This window comes from Podarcis gaigeae, assembly GCF_964106915.1.
Source record: "Podarcis gaigeae genome assembly, chromosome: 3".
NCBI lineage: Eukaryota > Metazoa > Chordata > Lepidosauria > Squamata > Lacertidae > Podarcis > Podarcis gaigeae.
In genome coordinates, this window is record NC_139680.1 from 92884271 (window position 1) to 92901615 (window position 17345).

At 42.7% G+C, this 17345-nt stretch overlaps 1 protein-coding gene and 1 long non-coding RNA gene across 2 annotated transcripts; one reads left to right on the forward strand and one right to left on the reverse strand.

Annotated features, from left to right (window-relative positions):
- Nucleotides 1–326: 326 nt before the first annotated feature.
- LOC310841951 (mitochondrial amidoxime reducing component 2-like) lies at nucleotides 327–13691 on the reverse strand. Its single transcript, XM_083733723.1, has 7 exons — nucleotides 13101–13691; nucleotides 11013–11186; nucleotides 9495–9657; nucleotides 8322–8462; nucleotides 4752–4813; nucleotides 4605–4676; nucleotides 327–968 (listed from the first exon to the last, which is right to left on the reverse strand). The coding sequence occupies exons 1-7, from the start codon at nucleotides 13361–13363 to the stop codon at nucleotides 839–841; spliced, it is 1005 nt and encodes a 334-aa protein (XP_083589849.1). The 5' UTR covers nucleotides 13364–13691; the 3' UTR covers nucleotides 327–838.
- On the forward strand, nucleotides 13480–17190 carry LOC310842199. Its single transcript, XR_014562990.1, has 2 exons — nucleotides 13480–13592; nucleotides 16609–17190. It is a non-coding gene; the product is annotated as an uncharacterized lncRNA (long non-coding RNA).
- Nucleotides 17191–17345: the final 155 nt, after the last annotated feature.

Consider the following 17345-nt stretch of genomic DNA (forward strand, 5'->3'; position numbering starts at 1 on the left):
CAAGAATGCCTTTTACAAAGTGCATTCAGATGTATATACAAGACAAGGATCACATTTTTTTTTTAACTGCAGTCTCTCTAATTGTGACTATTCATTCAAATCAAATGAACTTGCAGGTGGGTGCCATCTGTTCCCATGAACAAACACAGTCTTATCAAGCACATCATTGATCCATCAGTCTACCATTTATCACAGATTAACTCAGATTGCCCTCCAAGGACCATGGCCTTCCCGGCAGTAAGAATTATGAGCTGTGGCATGTCTAAAAATTAGGCCTGGACACATTTAACGTAATTCATTATGATGCCATGTGCAGATATAATCAATTAACAGATATATATTTATTTATCTATTTTAAATGCTGCCTTTCCAAAACAGTGACCAAAAAACAAGAGAGGGACACTAAGGATAACACCATGGGTATAACAAAGTGATCTTGCCTACAAAGAAATATCTGTTAGTCTTCACAGTATACCACAGGACTCCTGTTTCCACTCCCATAAAGTTTCGACATCTTTCGAGAGTTCAGTTCAAAATGTTGGTAATAAACAATTATCTGGTAACATTATACAAATCTGAGTTACAAATTACAATGCAGGTCTTTTTCTCTAAGAAGCCAAGGAAAATTATAACCGACAGGAAGTATGGGCACAAATGAGCCAAAACTAAACACTTGGCAAATGAATGAACAAGACACATAGGTGCTTAAATTTCTTTCACTGATATCAGTAGGAATTTTTAAATGCTGAGATTTGGCTGGTTTGTGCCCTATGATAACAACATTGCAAAACTGCTGAACAGACAAGCACTTTAAGGCAAAGAGTCCTCTGACCCCTTCCTAACATTCGATTATCTTATACACAGGGTCTCCAACTTTAATGGTTCCAAGTTTAGATACTGTGAAAAAGCTCCCAAACAAGGGGGCAGATTTGTAGAGATGCTTGTCCGCGGGATCACACATGCGGTAGCTGCAAAGAAAAAAATAGGACCTTTATTAGTGAAATTATGGCAAAGGACTGTTAGCGTGTGAAGAAACAGGCTACATTGTGAGAAAAACACTGTTACCTTTAAATTTACCCACACAATGTGACTGTTTCTTTACACAGCTGCCCCACATTTTAAAACTTTTGAGGGGGCTCATAGGGTCCAGTTTTACATTTATTTATTTTTATCCTGCACTTCTTCTAAGGAAGGACCATAGCTCAGTTGTCAGGGCACCTGCTTTTCACACAGGAGGTTGAACCCTGGCAACAACACTCAAGAAAAGTATTTCGCATGGCGACGTTCCAAGTCTGTAGCTGTAACAGTGGTACTTTAAATGACGTGCAGAGTCTTCCATCTTTTGAGAACAGTGTCTCATTCGCTTTCCTAAGGTGCCTTACAAAAGTGAATTGTGAAGGGAGCTGAAAGAGTTAAAATGGCTTTTAAAACCTCTTGGGTACTTTGAAATTTATTTCCCTGGCTGCTGTGGGCTTGTCAAGTAACTGATGGGGGGCATGGAGGGGTAGGAATCACTTTTGCTGTTTGGACATTGTGGAGATAGAGTGGTAGGAGAATTATTTTCTTTCCACCATTTACTTGGCTGAGATTTAGTGTCCTGTCATGCTAAACTCTCCCCACGCAGACAAGGAAGGCACTTTGCATTTGCCAGATGAGCTCTTGGGATGATTGCGGAAGACCTTCTCTCGCCCAAATTTATGGTGCCCCCCTTGAAAGTTTACACTTGGTTGTATTTATAATGGCTTAAAGGCTTAGCAAAATCCTGGACGCTGACTGTGCCGCATAAGACCTTCAAGCTTTATTACTGCAAATTTAGACGGATATTGTTATATGATAGACCAGATTATGGGACAGAAACCTGTGAGATCCTCTGTGTTATCATTAGAGCAGTCAGCCAAGCAAGACTTATTGGTTGATTAATAGTTTTAGAGGAAGATGATTAATTAAACAATACAATTAAATACATTTGTATATTACCAAAATATCAATAGTGGTGCCTTTCTGAGATATTGAGGGAAGCATGAGATAACTTTCAATTAACGTTCATTGCAAGAAAGTAACTGTTGTTTTTAAGGTACTCTTTTACATCTCCTATTATGGTAACCTGCTGGAACCAAAACTGACTTTTAAAAAAATCCAAGTTTCCCCTTAATTTTCAGACCTGGCCTGAAATGGTTAATCAAATAATGCTTAGGACTGCAATCCTAGCTCCACTTATGTGAGAGCAAGTCTTGCTGAATTCAATTAAAACTTACTTCTTGTTCGAGTTGCACTGTTGATTAATTAATCAACAAGCTCACACGAAATTACTGGGGAGCAGTATAGAAATGTGATGCAATGAGTGAATGAATTAATAATTGTTGCAGTGCAATTTAATTAGTGTTGCACAACTGTACTACAATTCACTAAGAAAATGCCCTTCATATTCTGCTCTTCTAAGGGGACTATACTTAATAATAATAATAATAATAATAATAATAATAATAATAATAATAATAAAATTTTATTTATATCCCACCCTCCCCAGCCGAAGCCGGGCTCGGAGCGGCTAACAACAGTAAAATAATACAGCATTCTAAAATCAATTCATTATAAAATCAGTTCAAATCAAATTGATGGCAACCATTGGGCTAGAGTTCTGTGAAGAATTACCAAAGGCCTGGTGGAACAGCTTTGTGTTGCAGGCCCTACGGAAAGATGTCAAGTCCTGCAGGGCCCTAGTCTCTTGTGACAGAGCGTTCCACCAAATTGGAGCCACAGCCAAAAAAGCCCTGGCTCTGGTTGAGGCCAGCCTAACCTCTCTGTGGCCCAGGACCTCCAAGGTGTTTTTGTTTGAAGACCGTAAGGTCCTCCGTGGGACATACCAGGAGAGGCGGTCACAGAACTAAGCAGCATTACTGATTCTAAATAAATGTTTACAACAATATTAGGAGAAGTAATAGCAACAGTACTCCGTGGTGTTTCAGTGGGCAACACTCAGGCTGGTTTACTCACCGCTCCGTGGTGTTTCAGTGGGCAACACTCAGCCTCGTGTTTGCATCAAGTTTCCCATCATCTTCAACTGAATGTAGAGATTACCAGTGCTGTCTTAGACATTCTGTATCAGGGGTGGTGGAGAACCTTTCCGGATGCTGTTGGATCCCAACTCTCATCAGCACCAGCACACATGGCCTATGGTCAGGGATGAGGGGAGTTGGGAGTCCAGTAACATCTGGAGGACGACAGGTTTACCACCCCTGTTCTGTACAGAGATTTGGCGAATTACACTACTAGACATTTGAGATAAGCATGGAGAGGTTTCAAGCAAAAACAGTCTCCACTTGGCTTAGCCCTGACCCATAGCAGATCCAAATTTGAAGCCTGTTTGTTTGCATATTTCATAAAAATGATACACTGCTCAGTTGGGGGGTAGGACCCAAAGCAGTTTGCAAAAGATAAAACAGTAAAACCAAGAAAAATTACAACCCTACTTTAAATTAAACAAAAGTTAAAATACAGTAGTACCTCGGGTTCATACACTTCAGGTTACATACACTTCAGGTTACAGACTCCGCTAACCCAGAAATAGTACCTCAGGTTAAGAACTTTGCTTCAGGATGAGAAAAGAAATCATGTGCCGGCAGCACGGCAGCAGCAGGAGGCCCCATTAGCTAAAGTGGTGCTTCAGGTTAAGAACAGTTTCAGGTTAAGAACGGACCTCCGGAACGAATTAAGTATTTAACCCGAGGTACCACTGTACTAAAACAGATTAAAATTGCCTTAACTTTCTAAGCTTCTGTGTAGGCTTGTCTAAAGAGGAATGTTTTTAGCGGGTGCCAAAAAGAGTACAGTGAAGGCACCTTATTGATCTCAATAGGCAAGGATTGCTGCATTGCTTTTTATCCCCCAAATAGGATATTCAGCATATCATGCAACAGGGAAGTTGTATGCAAATTGCTTGCTATTGCATTAGATGCAGCTATACCTGTTTTCTGAGCATCAGTTTGAAGCTGAAGGAGTTCAGTCATGAAATTACTTTCAAATGGTAGTCTAGATCACTGGCTGCCTCTTAATACCCTGATCCAAAACCGAAAAGTTAAAAAAGATATTTGACTCAGAGCACAATCCTTTGTATGTTTAACTTAGAAGTTACTCTGAGTTCCCAGTTTACCTTCAGTGCTGAACATAATCTATGAAGGCCTAGAAATATATGCAGTAACGCAGGAAGGTAAAGTTGATGGACATAAACGTATACTACCCAAATACAGGCCATATTTTTAAATTTTAAAAAGTGGCATACACATCAGTCCTACACAAGGTACTTGGGTGTAAGTCTCAAGGAACACAGTACGTAGGATTAGCTTAAGAAGCAGTGCCACTCATCTACTGAGCAATGGTGTTTCCAGATAGGGGCCTAACTTCCAAATGGGTTATTGAGATATCACAAGCAGGTCATTGGCAACAGTGTTTTCCCTTCCCAAATCAATCCCACCCACCCACCATAAAGGTAAACCTGGGTTAAATTGGAAAAGATACAGACCAGCATTTTGCTGCCAGGAATAAATGAGGAGCACCCCAACACTATGCCAGACACAAGTCTGTTTGTGATTGCTGTCATACTTTACCTTTTTAGTGTTTCCAGTGGCTCCTTTCTGTCTATGATGCCGTTTTCTGGGTCAACAGTTGTAAGAAGACACCTGCAATGGCAAACGACATTTTGTAGGAAACAGGATCAAACAGCTGATTATTCCCTTTGCCAACCCCAAGCTTACCTGCCACATGCCATCACCTCTCTCAGTTCCACATCACCAATTATAACTTTGCCCCAGGTGTCCTAAGGGAAAATCAAGCAACAATTTGTGTTTACTTTCATACTAAACTTCTCATACTCAAGTTCAACAGATTTCACCCCCTATTTGCTGATGTGCAGCTGCTTAAAACTAAAATGGAAATGATGCGTTTTTTTCTAATGAAAGGGTCAGATGTTGCTAAACCACAAGACTGAAAGGAGGATTATATTAGTACTTTTCTTTTGCATCATCTGGAATTATTTAGCCTAGCAGATGGGCTAGTTACGTACTTACATGGTAAGTACGTACTTACTTCTTCTGAGCCAGAAAGGCTAGTTATTACATTCTTCAAAACCAAATTCCCATGACTGGTTTTTAAGTGGAAGAGGCATCAAAAAGGCCCTTTCCAACCCAGTTTTCATGCGATAAAGTGGTTTTGTGGAAGCAACCTGATATGGTAAAACTTGAAAGTCGCCACAAGCTGACAAAAACTTGCAATAGCACAGGGACAGGGAACCTATGGCTCTCCAGGTGGGTTGGGCTCCAACTCCCATCAGTTCCAGCCAGCATGGCCAATGGTCAGGGGTGATGGGTAGTGTAGTTCAGCAACATCTGGAGACTTGCATGCTTTTTACATGACTCCTATGTGAAGACAATCGTGGGTAGTATTCAGCTAAGTTTAAATCAAAGTAGACCTGCTGATATTGCCAAATATGGCCATGTTAGGTCCATTAATAACAGCGGATTTTAATCCCAACTATGTGGTCTAAACCACAGAGCCTAGGACTTGCCAATCAGAAGGTCGGAGGTTCGAATCCCCACAATGGGGTGAGCTCCCGTTGCTCGGTCCCTGCTCCTGCTAACCGAGCAGTTTGAAAGCACGTCAAAGTGCAGGTAGATAAATAGGTACCACTCTGGCGGGAAGGTAAACGGTGTTTCCGTGCACTGCTCTGGTTCGCCAGAAGCAGCTTAGTCATGCTGGCCACATGACCCGGAAGCTGTACGCTGGCTCCCTCGGCCAGTAAAGCAAGATGAGCACCGCAACCCCAGAGTCGGTCACGACTGGACCTAATGGTCAGGGGTCCCTTTACCTTTACCTATATCTTAGTTGACTACTACCCTGCGTCACCACTTCTTCATTGTTCTGACATTATATCTAGTAAGTAAAGGGGAAAAGAAAGAGGGACACATAGTGTACATGTGGGCAGCTGGGTAGATGCTTCAGGAGGGAAAATGAGGGGAGGGAGCTGGCATGTAGATGCAGAGAGCATGAGAGAAGATTCTGCAACACACAACAAAGAAAGAAAAGGGTTATGGAAGACAGATGAAAGAGAAGAACTGAATCGTGGAGAGGGGAAAGAATGAAGGGGAAGCTGAGCCATTCTTCCCCTCAGTCTCCAATGGCTCCCCAAATAGCTAGTCACCTTCACAAATGTGTGCGCACATGCACAATCTCATCCTCACTATGGCCTGGTTATGTAAAAGTTCCCATTCTTGTGGGAGGAAAGTCAATTGTGGGATTTTGACAATCAATGCAGCTGCTTCTGAGGGAAGGCTGAATGTCATTTTGGGTTGAATGAGGGCTTCACTGAATGTTTAGGCACAGGGCGGACACTCTGCCAGTTGCAGAGTTGGTGTGGGTTGACTAGGAAGAGGGACTAGGAGGAGGAGGACCTGAAGAAGTGAGGTAAAGGAGTAGGAGTCCACTTTGGTTAGAATGAGCTGTTTAAGGATCTGAAGGAGAAAGGCACCATTCTTTTACTCCCAGCTATGAGCTCGAAATTCAGATCACATTGGCATGCTGCCAAAGCTGCTTCTCCCACACTTCACCACAAGATGGCAATATTACCACTATAAACTAACTAACCAAGCTGCAGCCTCCAAAAGAGCTGTATCATAATTCAGTAGAATCATAGAAGGAAACCCAAGGGTCATCTAGGCCCCTCTTGCAGGCTCAGCCTCAAAGCAGGAGCCTCCTTATCTCTGCACTGGTTCACCTTTGTGGTGAGACATCTGAGGGTGAAGAATCCACACCCCTGCCCTCCTATCTGGTGCTTCCCAGCACTTTTTCTTGCTGTCCTCATTTAAGTGGGTTCCTCATTTTAAACCCTTGCTTCCATCTCACCTTTGCACCCCTGTTGATCTCTTATACTGCCTTAATGTGAAACTGGTTATTAGCTTCCACTTTGGGCCCATTGTGACTCTAGCCCAAACTTTCCTGGACTTCCATTTCTACCTTCCGTGTGCTCAGCTGTTAGTGCCCCAAAATGCTGAAGGGATATTAATCTGTCCCTAGACAAAACTATTGTCTTTCAGACCAACCAATCAACCAGGTTAGTGATCAAATAAGCAAGGTTTCTGTTTTGTACACACACCCTCATTGTTACAATGCCTTCCAGAGACTATCGTCATTATAATAGCAGTATTGTGCAAACATTCACAATGCGGGGGAGATTTGACACTGTGCCTTTTGCCTAGATTTGGCATGTTCTACCATATTACACTGGAAAATCCTGATTCATCCTGACCTGCAACATTTCAGAAATAAGGCGGCGGCAGCAGAGAGTAAAATACTTTTGGAAATTTCAAGGCCAAGTGAGATAACCTTGGCTGAGAAGGTTGCAGTATGGAACCAAATGCAAAGCATTTTCTCATAAAGAAAATGAGAACATAAAATCTCAACAGCAGGTTGTGTGTGTACGGAAATGGGAAATGGGAGTGTTATTTTTAGAGACAAACCCATAACAAACCAATATGCATTCCAGCTCTTAGCTCTGCTAGGAATGCTTAGAAAGTTTATATGGAGGGAATACTAGTTTCCCTAGTTTCCATGCAGCACCACACAACACTAGAAGTGCATCTGAGTAGGGTACTGACTGAATTGTCTGCTAATATTTCTGCTAGCTATGCAAAGATTAACCAGTACAGTAACAAGTGAATAAAGTGGAATGTGCATGCAAGCCCCTAAGAAGGAGATCCTTTTCCAAAAGGAAATGTCACGCAGAAGAAACATTGAAGCTCATCACTTTTAGGGCTTGGAAATATACCTGCACAATGCCTATTACTTTAAATTAAAAAAACGACACCAGTTCTACTGCTGTATATATATTTTTTCAGGATCATGGTAAGGAAGGAATGGGTTAAAATTCTATCCCTGTGCCCTGTGTCCTCTATCTGGATTGCTTATTTTTAAATGAAAATGAAACCAGAGATAATGTCACTCCAAGTGAAACATTTAGGTTAGGTGCTCATTAATACAAATTGGTTCAATGAAAAGCCTATCTTACTGTTTGCATTTAAATCAGTGCATCTTGTAAATAGTCTGGAAATGGAAATGATTGCTTTCTCCTCAGTTACACATGTTGTAAATGCTGCCAACATAAAATCCTTGTAACTGTCTATATTCTAAGATACATACTGTATACTGCAGCTGCTACACTATAGCTCAGGTGCTTTTCCAAATGCTGGCATAAAATGTTTCTTTTTAAACATGCACACATTTTGGATGAATTGTTTTAGAAACCAAAGGGAGATAAACAACATTTTCTCTACCTCCTCATAAGCTCCACAGCCTGAAACAGTAATGTTTGGTCTAAAATGTCGCATGTTGATTTTCTTCTCCATTCTGGAATTTAAATCTTCCATTGAAGCGTCTGAGATGATTAAGAGGGGGGCACAGTCACTATAGGGAACCTGCGTTGCAAAGATACATAAATATTACCAATGTCACTACAATAGCAGGTTAATAAGCGTCTTGCTGGCATCCCTCTCAAGCATTCATCATGAGCACATTCCACAGATTCCTCAGCAGCAATAGCAAAAAGCTGCCTTGCCATTTGTTATTAGCTCTGGAAAATCCAACCAGTTTACACCTCTTAATCTCTTCCCTCTTTCGGTACTTAGAATGCAAGGAAGACGTTACAAAATTTGTGACATCCCATGCAATGAATAGCCCGTGAAGTCTTATCTATCGATAAAACAGTCTCTCATACACAGTTCCCCTCATCCTCCATTTTATCCTCACAACAGCCCTGTGAGGTTTGGCTGAGAGTGAATGACTCCATGACTAGGGCTTTTTCCCCAGCCTGAACTCAGTTCCAGCAGTTCTCAGATGGGTGCCATTGCCATTATAAGAGAACAAGGGAGGTGTTCATGGTGAGTTTAGGCACCTCCCCTCCCCCCTACAAAAATAGCACTGTCCATGACGGAGCAGATATTTAAACCTAGGTCCCAGTCTAGCCATTACACCACACTGGCTCATCCTCTTTCAGAAAGGCCAAGGGCTCCAAGTAAATTATTATTTATTTATGTATTATTATTATTATTATTATTATTATTATTATTATTATTATATACACTGCCCACCTGGCTGGGCTTTCCCAGTCACTCTGGGCAGCTCCCAACAGAATATTAAAAGTACAATAAATCAAACAGATGTCTTCTAAGAGTCAGGTAGATGTTTATTTCCTTGACATCTGACGGGAGGGCGTTCCACAGGGCGGGCGCCACTGCTGAAAAGGCCCTCTGCCTAGTTCGCAGTAACCTCACTTCTCGCTGGAAGGGAACCACCAGAAGGCACTCAGAGCTGGACCTCAGTGTCCGGGCTGAATGATGACTAGTCCCAGGCTATCAATTCAGATGTAAAAATATGGCAAGGATTTGTTTTTTTTAAGCAGGATGGCAAATGATTAATGCTCACAATAAAACAATATTTATTTATCTAACCTCATCATTAGGTTGAAAAGGTTTGTGAATCTTTTCACATTTTCTTGGCGCCATGTCGGTCTCATAATGTACCAGCCGATATGGTTCTGACTTCAAGAAAGTGGTGAACCAATGAGCCACTTCATCACCACAGTCCCGTCCTTGAATATCAAGCCCAAACACCCTGTTGGAAATTACAAAATGGAGACAGGTGCTACACAAGGTAATGCCATTGTAACGATGTTGGTTTTATCCTCAGTTGAAAAGAAGACATTCTTGTAAGGGAGTACAACTCAAATCTTCCTCAGGTCCACTTTACTAATTCAAGAGAACCATGTTGTTGTGTTTTTATTCCAGTTTTATTTTTAACCCCTTTGCTGTTCGCTTTATTTTTCTCGTTGCACATCTTTGTTTTTCTCGTTGCACATCTTTTTCTCGTTGCACATTTTCTCTTCACACCACTTCGGGTGTGTCTGAATATTTAAATTTGTTATAGAAAAACAAATCCCTCTCTCTATTGGCCCTCCCCTCCTGTGCTCTACTCTTTTAACATACACTTCTTTTCTCTCAACATCACAAGGCCTCATCACTATTAGCTCCCTCTTTTTATCTGCACCCCCATCTCTACTCTTTCCTGCTGAGATGAGCGGTAGTAGCACTAAAGACTTTTGTTCTCCAGGATGAAGCACACATTACTAGCTAGCTGAATGGGAAAGTTGGTGCCAGCTGCATCATGTGCTTTCAAAGAGGACGAGCAATGCAGAACTAGTAAACAAGCATTGTCCTATTCAAACTTCTACTTTTGATGAACTTGGGTGAGCCTTAAGATACAGTGGTACCTCAGGTTAAGAACGTAATTCGTTCTGGAGGTCCATTCTTATCCTGAAACTGTTCTTAACATGAGGTACCACTTTAGCTAATGGGGCCTCCTGCTGCTGCTGCGCCGCCAGAGCACGATTTCTGTTCTCATCCTGAAGCAAAGTTCTTAACCTGAGGTACTATTTCTGGGTTAGCAGAGTCTATAACCAGAAGCATGTTTTACCCCAGGTAACCCACCTTGAAGTGGGAAAGCACAGAAGGGGGAAATGGAATTCAGGTAGGGAACACAAATGAATCAAGCAGGGGCACATTAGCCTGTGGGCCTTATTACTTCTTTATTTATTTGAATCATAGACTCATAGTGTTGGAAGAGACCCCCCAAGGGGTAATCTATTCCAACCTCCTGCAAACTGGAGTATCCATAAAACATTATCTAGAAAAATCTCAAAACAGCGGAACTCACGGTGATCAGGTCTGCATAATTAAAACAATATGTTTGATATAACCATCTGAGTATCATGAATCAGGTTTTAAGAGAGAGGTCCTAGCACAGATTATTTTGTCTTTGATACTGGACTCTTGTTCAGTACCATCATGAACAGTTAGGGACATGTGACACCCAACAACAAAGGCCAAGAAGGCAAAGAGAAAACAATATGTGGAAGTAACGTTTTCAGCCCAATTAAAAAAGAGAGAGACTAAAACCTATTAATTCATCACCTGCAAGTCTTCACTGGATTGTTCTTAGGAGCAGTGATAGGGATGGTCAGTTCCTTCATTTCTGGAGCATTCAGGATTAAGAGACCATTTTCACAATTTACAGAGACCAGAACCAGGCGAGGCTCCTGCCGAGCTGTGACCATATGACCATCTTCCTTAATCACGAGCCAAAATCTATGATTAAACATAGAGAGAATTGTTAATCCTTTAAATGTTATACCTAAATTGCTGACAGGCCATGAGAAAAATATTGTTACCTGCCACCCCAATCTCCAAGCTGTGTAAGATTCCAGGGCTACAAGGAGTGCTTATCTGCATCCTTTGATTCCATTTAGATCACGAGGCACAACAGAGACTGTGGTGTCTTTATGATATATGGTTTAATTATACAGGTTTATAAGGGGAGTTTACCATGGAGGGATCTCCAGCATTACATTCCAAGAGGTTCTGGCTTCCCCCATAGCCACAGCACTGGATCCAAAACAGACATCAGCATCCTGCTTTTTGACTCTCGCTCCAGTCCATTGCCACTCCATTGCTTAGCTCCTTACTGCCATTCTAAACTGCCACCTACCTAAAACACTGGCCTTGTATTTATGAACTAAACTCTCGGCTGAGGGAGGGAGGAAACCCACCCATTTGCAAATGAGATTTACCCTTTCATCCTTTGAAATGCTAACGATTCATTACTCCAAAGTAACACCTCACACAGGAGGCATGTCCTGGCTTAATTGGCTTTTGACACTTAGCTTAATTGAGGGATTAGCTAAGTCTAGCACACAGTTTAATTACACACTGGGACTGGCTTAAATGCACATGTGTCTAGCTTTGACGCCCCATATGCTAGCACCTATAAACCTATAGCAATATTTTAATTATCAAAGCAAGCATCCTTATTGATAAATGAAGTGGTTTGTTGCAGAACACAACTGGATGCCTTCATCTGACCCAGCTGCAACAAAACATGTCTCTCCCCTATCGGTCTCTACACCCACTGGCAGTGTAATTCTCCTTCAACCCCAAAGGCACACTCCATTGGCAGATGGATGCCAACAACAACAACAAGGCCTTTTAAACTGGGGGTGGTGCTGCTGTCGCCGTTACTATGTTATGCAAGGGATGCGGGTGGCGCTGTGGTCTAAACCACTGAGCCTCTTGGGCTTGCTGATTGGTGAGCTCTTGTTGCTGTCCCAGTTTCTGCCAACCTAGCAGTTCCAAAGCATACCAGGGCAAGTAGATAAATAGGTACCGATGTGGTAAGAAGGCAAATGGTGTTTCCATGCACTCTGGAACTCCTCACGGTCCTCTGTGCACCAGTAGAAGTTTAGTCATGCTGGTCACATGACCCGGAAAGCTGTCTGTGGACAAATGGCAGCCCCCTTGGCCTCAAGTGAGATGAGCACTGCACCCCATAGTCACCTTTGACTGGACTCAGCCGTCCAGGGGTCCTTTACCTTACCTTATTATGTTATGCATTTTTGTGTTTTTATATTGCAAACAGCTGGTGATCCTCGGATGAAGGGCGGTATAGAAATTTAATAAATAAGACTACAAACGTCATAGAATTCCAGATTGTAATTCCCCACGGACACCGCCTGACTGAAGCTCTGGGACACGTGCAGCAACAGCAGCAGCACTCAGGGCAGAACCGGCTTCGCCTGCAGGCGCAAGGGTCCTAAGAAGCTTCGTTGCGCGCGGGTGCCAGCTGCAATAGGGCCGCCCCCTTCCCAAAAAATCAACGCGCAGACACCCCGAAACCAACACGGTTCTCACCCCAGTAAGGGAGGGAGGCGCTAAACTGGCCTCATTTGTCTGCGCGCCAAATTTGTCCCACGCGTGAAGAACTGCAGCGGCCTGCACAGGCGCGCGGGAGAAGGAAGCGGACGCAGCGGTCGGCGAGAGCTTTATGGTGCCATTAGAAGCCCGTTAGTCTTCTAGTCGCCACAGGACGGACTAACCACACGCGCGGCCCTTCCTCCGCCGCCGGCCCCACATTCCTTCCCCTCAGCTCTCGAAAGGAAGCGGAGCCTCGTCGCCTCCCTCCTTCCATTTTCCTCCCTCCCGCTCTTGCGCCCTCCCCCTCCTTGCCTGTCGCGCAGGTCTCCGCTGCGGACGCCCAGCTTGGTCAGCTCGGCGCTCTCGAGGGGCAGCCCCTGGCAGGACTTGACCGGGTAGATGGCGAGGCTGGACACGGCGCCCACCCGCACCAGCTCTCGGCGTGCGCGGCGGCGCCGGCCCCAGCGCCAGGCCGCGGCGGCTCCCAGGCCCACCACGGCGACCGAGGCGCAGAACAAGGCCAGGCGGGAGGACGGCAGCGCAGGCATCGAGAAGCGGCCTAGCGACGCGGCCATGGCTGCCGAGGGGGGAACCGTGTCGCAGGCGGGAGAACTTTAACCCGAGGCGGGCCTAGGCCGGGCCATGCCTCCCTCGGCCCGGTTCCTTTGCCAGCTCCTCGCTTGGCAGGCGCCGTCGCTGCAGGCGCCCCCGCCTTTATCCAGACGCTATGGCAGCTGGTGTTGCCTTCTTGGGCAGACCTACTCCAAAGCAAGCCCCATTGAGTTCAGTGAGACTTACTCCTGGGTAAGTGCCTACGGGATTGCATGTCTGCTTACTCTCACCGTTGGGTTTCTTGGCAACCCAGAGAGCTGTATTTTGGGGAGGGAGGAAACACACACACCCCTCCCAAAGAAAACAGCTGAAAGAATAGAAACACTCCACTTTCAGGGCTCAACATGAAAAAGTTATTAGGCAGAGACCTAAAAAACACACACAAATCAATGAGTTTTTGTGTTGGAACACTTTGCCACTTTCCTTTCAGGTCAGCCAGAATACCAGATTATATACATCATGGTACCCACAGTGATGGATGGGACTTTGTAGATGCCCTAATTCTGTCACCTTCCCAAATCCTCACATTCTTTCACTACAAATGGCAGAGAGGGAGACTAAAGACAGTCCACCTCTCTCCCAGTTCCCCTTAGGCACTGAAGGCAGCTCCCATATAGGTGCAAAAGTGCATCTTCCACTTGAAACATCCATTTCTTCTGGTTGGGTATTAACTGATTAATATGCCATATTTTCCGGTTTTCGGATCATTCCTGTGTGTGTGTATATATGAAAAGTAAACTGATTGTTCCTTTCCAAAACTAACTTCAGGTTAAATCTGGGCATGTTGCCTGGTTTGGGGGGGGGGGGGGAATCATATTGGCAGACTTTGTAACAACATAGTGTATTTACATCAAATGAAAGTCCTATGGGGAGCTGAAATTTCCAAAGCCGCCTACAGAATTTAGGTAGTCATGTACACTCACATGTAAGGAAACAATCACATCTGAAGTAGTCCTTTTTAGAGCAATACCTCTATACATGCATACATTATAGCCCCTTGCTCCAAGATATTGAGGTAGAGGAATAATTTATTGACTGGAAAACACATGAGGGTGCTTCAAAGAACAAAATATTACAATGCTAATTCAAGAACCATTTTGCATTGGCTTTTGACATTTGAAGTGTTTTATTTTTCAGACCCACCTTATTTTCGTGATTGCAAGAAATTTTAACCCTTTTAATATTGTGCTTCAATGTTGTAACCCACCCAGGGACCGTAAGGTGAATCTTAATAATAATAATAATAATAATAATAATAATAATGTTATTATTTATAATCCATCTGGTGCTGGATTTTCCCAGCTATTCTGGGCAGCTCACAGCATATATCAGAACATACTAAAACATCAAACATTAAAAACTTCCTGATATGGGGCTTATTGCGCAGAAGACTATCAGGATTTGTTTTTAGAACAAGTATATTCAGCTTAAGCAGGAATCAACAATTTATGAGCTGTCCAATGACATATATTGGGATACTGCACAGCTAGATCAGAACAATTCCCTTGTGAACTGCAGTTAAGACAAGTATATTTTAAAAAAACAAATTTAATTACATTGGGCTTGAGTTGTGTTTACATTAAACTTCTGCTTTGGAAAAAGTAACCATTTATACTAAGAACTCAACTCCTTTAATATTTCCCTCTCTCAGTGACAATCTGCTGGGAATTATACTGTTAAGAGTCTGTTTTTGTAGGAAAAAACTATGGTGACAAAGTTCAGAGATAAAAGTTAAGCTTATTGAAGTCTTATTTGGTAAAATATAAAAGAGAGATTACTTGGGTGTTTGGAACCTACTGGCATAGCCCAGGCCTTTAAATGTGTTTTATGGTTAATTATTCCCAACAACATAGAATTGTAGAGTTGGAAGGGACTATGAGGGTCATTTGAAGCTTATTCTTCTTGCTGTTTTTAAACTCCCTAACACACACAGACATTTATTAACATAACTAAAACTGGCTGTAGAATGAAGTTGCTTCTCACCACCATAAAAGGCCTTAAAAAAAGAAAGAAAAGTATATAGCTGCACTATTTTGGTCCTTTTATTTTTTGGTGAGATACTGAAATAATTATTGCTCTTCTAACAGCTATCAACCTTTGCTACTCTTCTCCAAGACAGAAATCTGTCATTTTCACATACAAAGGAATATGCAGACTGGTGGTTTCTAGTTAACTGCACTATCTGCTGTACAGTATGCTTATTCAGAAGTATGTCCTACTAGGTCAATGAGGCTTACTCTCAGGAGAGCATACAAAAGACTACAGTCTTGATGTGGAATCCTATACATGTCTACTGAGGTGTAAGTTCACGATTTAATTCAATGGGGCTTAATCTCAGAAGTGTATAGGATTGTAACCTAAATTCCAGTTTCTTCAAGCTTCACTGTACATTTTGCTGGAACATTTGCACTGGGATATGAGGCAGCAGGGCGGTTCGAAAACAGGCACATAGATACTTTTACCATGTGAAAAAGCTATAAAGACTCCACATTAGATACACATGTATACATTTAGTTCAGTTTACTAGCTACTATAAAAACTTTGGACAATGTTTTCAAATAATTTATCTCTGCTACTTCAGGCCAATGATTTTATGCAAGTAGGACACTTTTTATACATTCAAATGTTTCCCATATCAGATCACTTGCAACAATTGCAATCGGTACAATTCTTCTAAGCACATGAAAGAACAAGGGGAGTCGGGGTGCTTAGGAAACAACCTCCAACATTCACAGGGTAGGATGAACCCAAAAGTATCAAAACGTGGCAAACTTTTCAACCCTGTATCAGGGTTTATACAAGTTATGGGGTGGTTGAACAAGATGAAAAACGAAACAAAGTCCAGCAATATTCTTTTCAAACCAATGGAACAATAGTTATCTTTTCTTTCTTCAACCCAGAAGAAAACTGAACCTGCTATCTCCACTTCTGACTCAGTCTGTAAGCAGATCTTGTGGCTTTAACACCTGGCCTAATTTTTGTTTATTATTCCTTGTCCAGTCACCCTCTATCTCAACTTTTGCATGGTCTTGCCTAAGGAATAGTTCTGGAGAACTTGAAATTCCGCCAATTTTGGGGGGGACTTTGGAATAAGTGAGCATCGTTCCAAACAAGCTTAGCACTACTACGCACAACAGAAGATAATGCAAGCTGTGTTGCAATGAAAAAGATACTGAACACAAACTCTTGTCCTTTTCTGTTTTCTCAGTCTTGATCCTCTAAACCTGAAGTCAGTTTGCATGTAACGCAAAGCCAAACCATTGGCTTATCACAGTGGTTCTCAAAGGGTGTGGCAGGAAGATTCAAGGACAATCAAATAAACATTTAAACATTTCAGTATAGGTCAGTATAGTTAAAGCTACGGTTTTCCCAGTAAGTGATGTATGGAAGTGAGAGCTGGACCATAAAGAAGGCTGATCACCAAAGAATTGATGCTTTTGAATTATGGTGCTGGAGGAGACTCTTGAGAGTCCCATGGACTGCAAGAAGATCAAACCTATCCATTCTGAAGGAAATCAGCCCTGAGTGCTCACTGCAAGGACAGATCGTGAAGCTGAGGCTCCAATACTTTGGCCACCTCATGAGAAGAGGAGACTCCCTGGAAAAGACCCTGATGTTGGGAAAGATGGAGGGCACAAGGAGAAGGGGACGACAGAGGACGAGATGGTTGGACAGTGTTCTCAAAGCTACCAGCATGAGTTTGACCAAACTGCGAGAGGCAGTGGAAGACAGGAGTGCCTGGCGTGCTCTGGTCCATGGGGTTATGAAGAGTCAGACGCAACTGAACGACTAAACAACAACAAGAAGAAGAAGAACATACCAAAGTATAAAAGTATATTTTTAATTTGCAAAATATGGATAGATAGATATCTTTTCAAAATGAGCGCAAGATCATCAACTGATACTCTCATAATTCAAGCACTAGTCATCTTGATCCTGAACAAG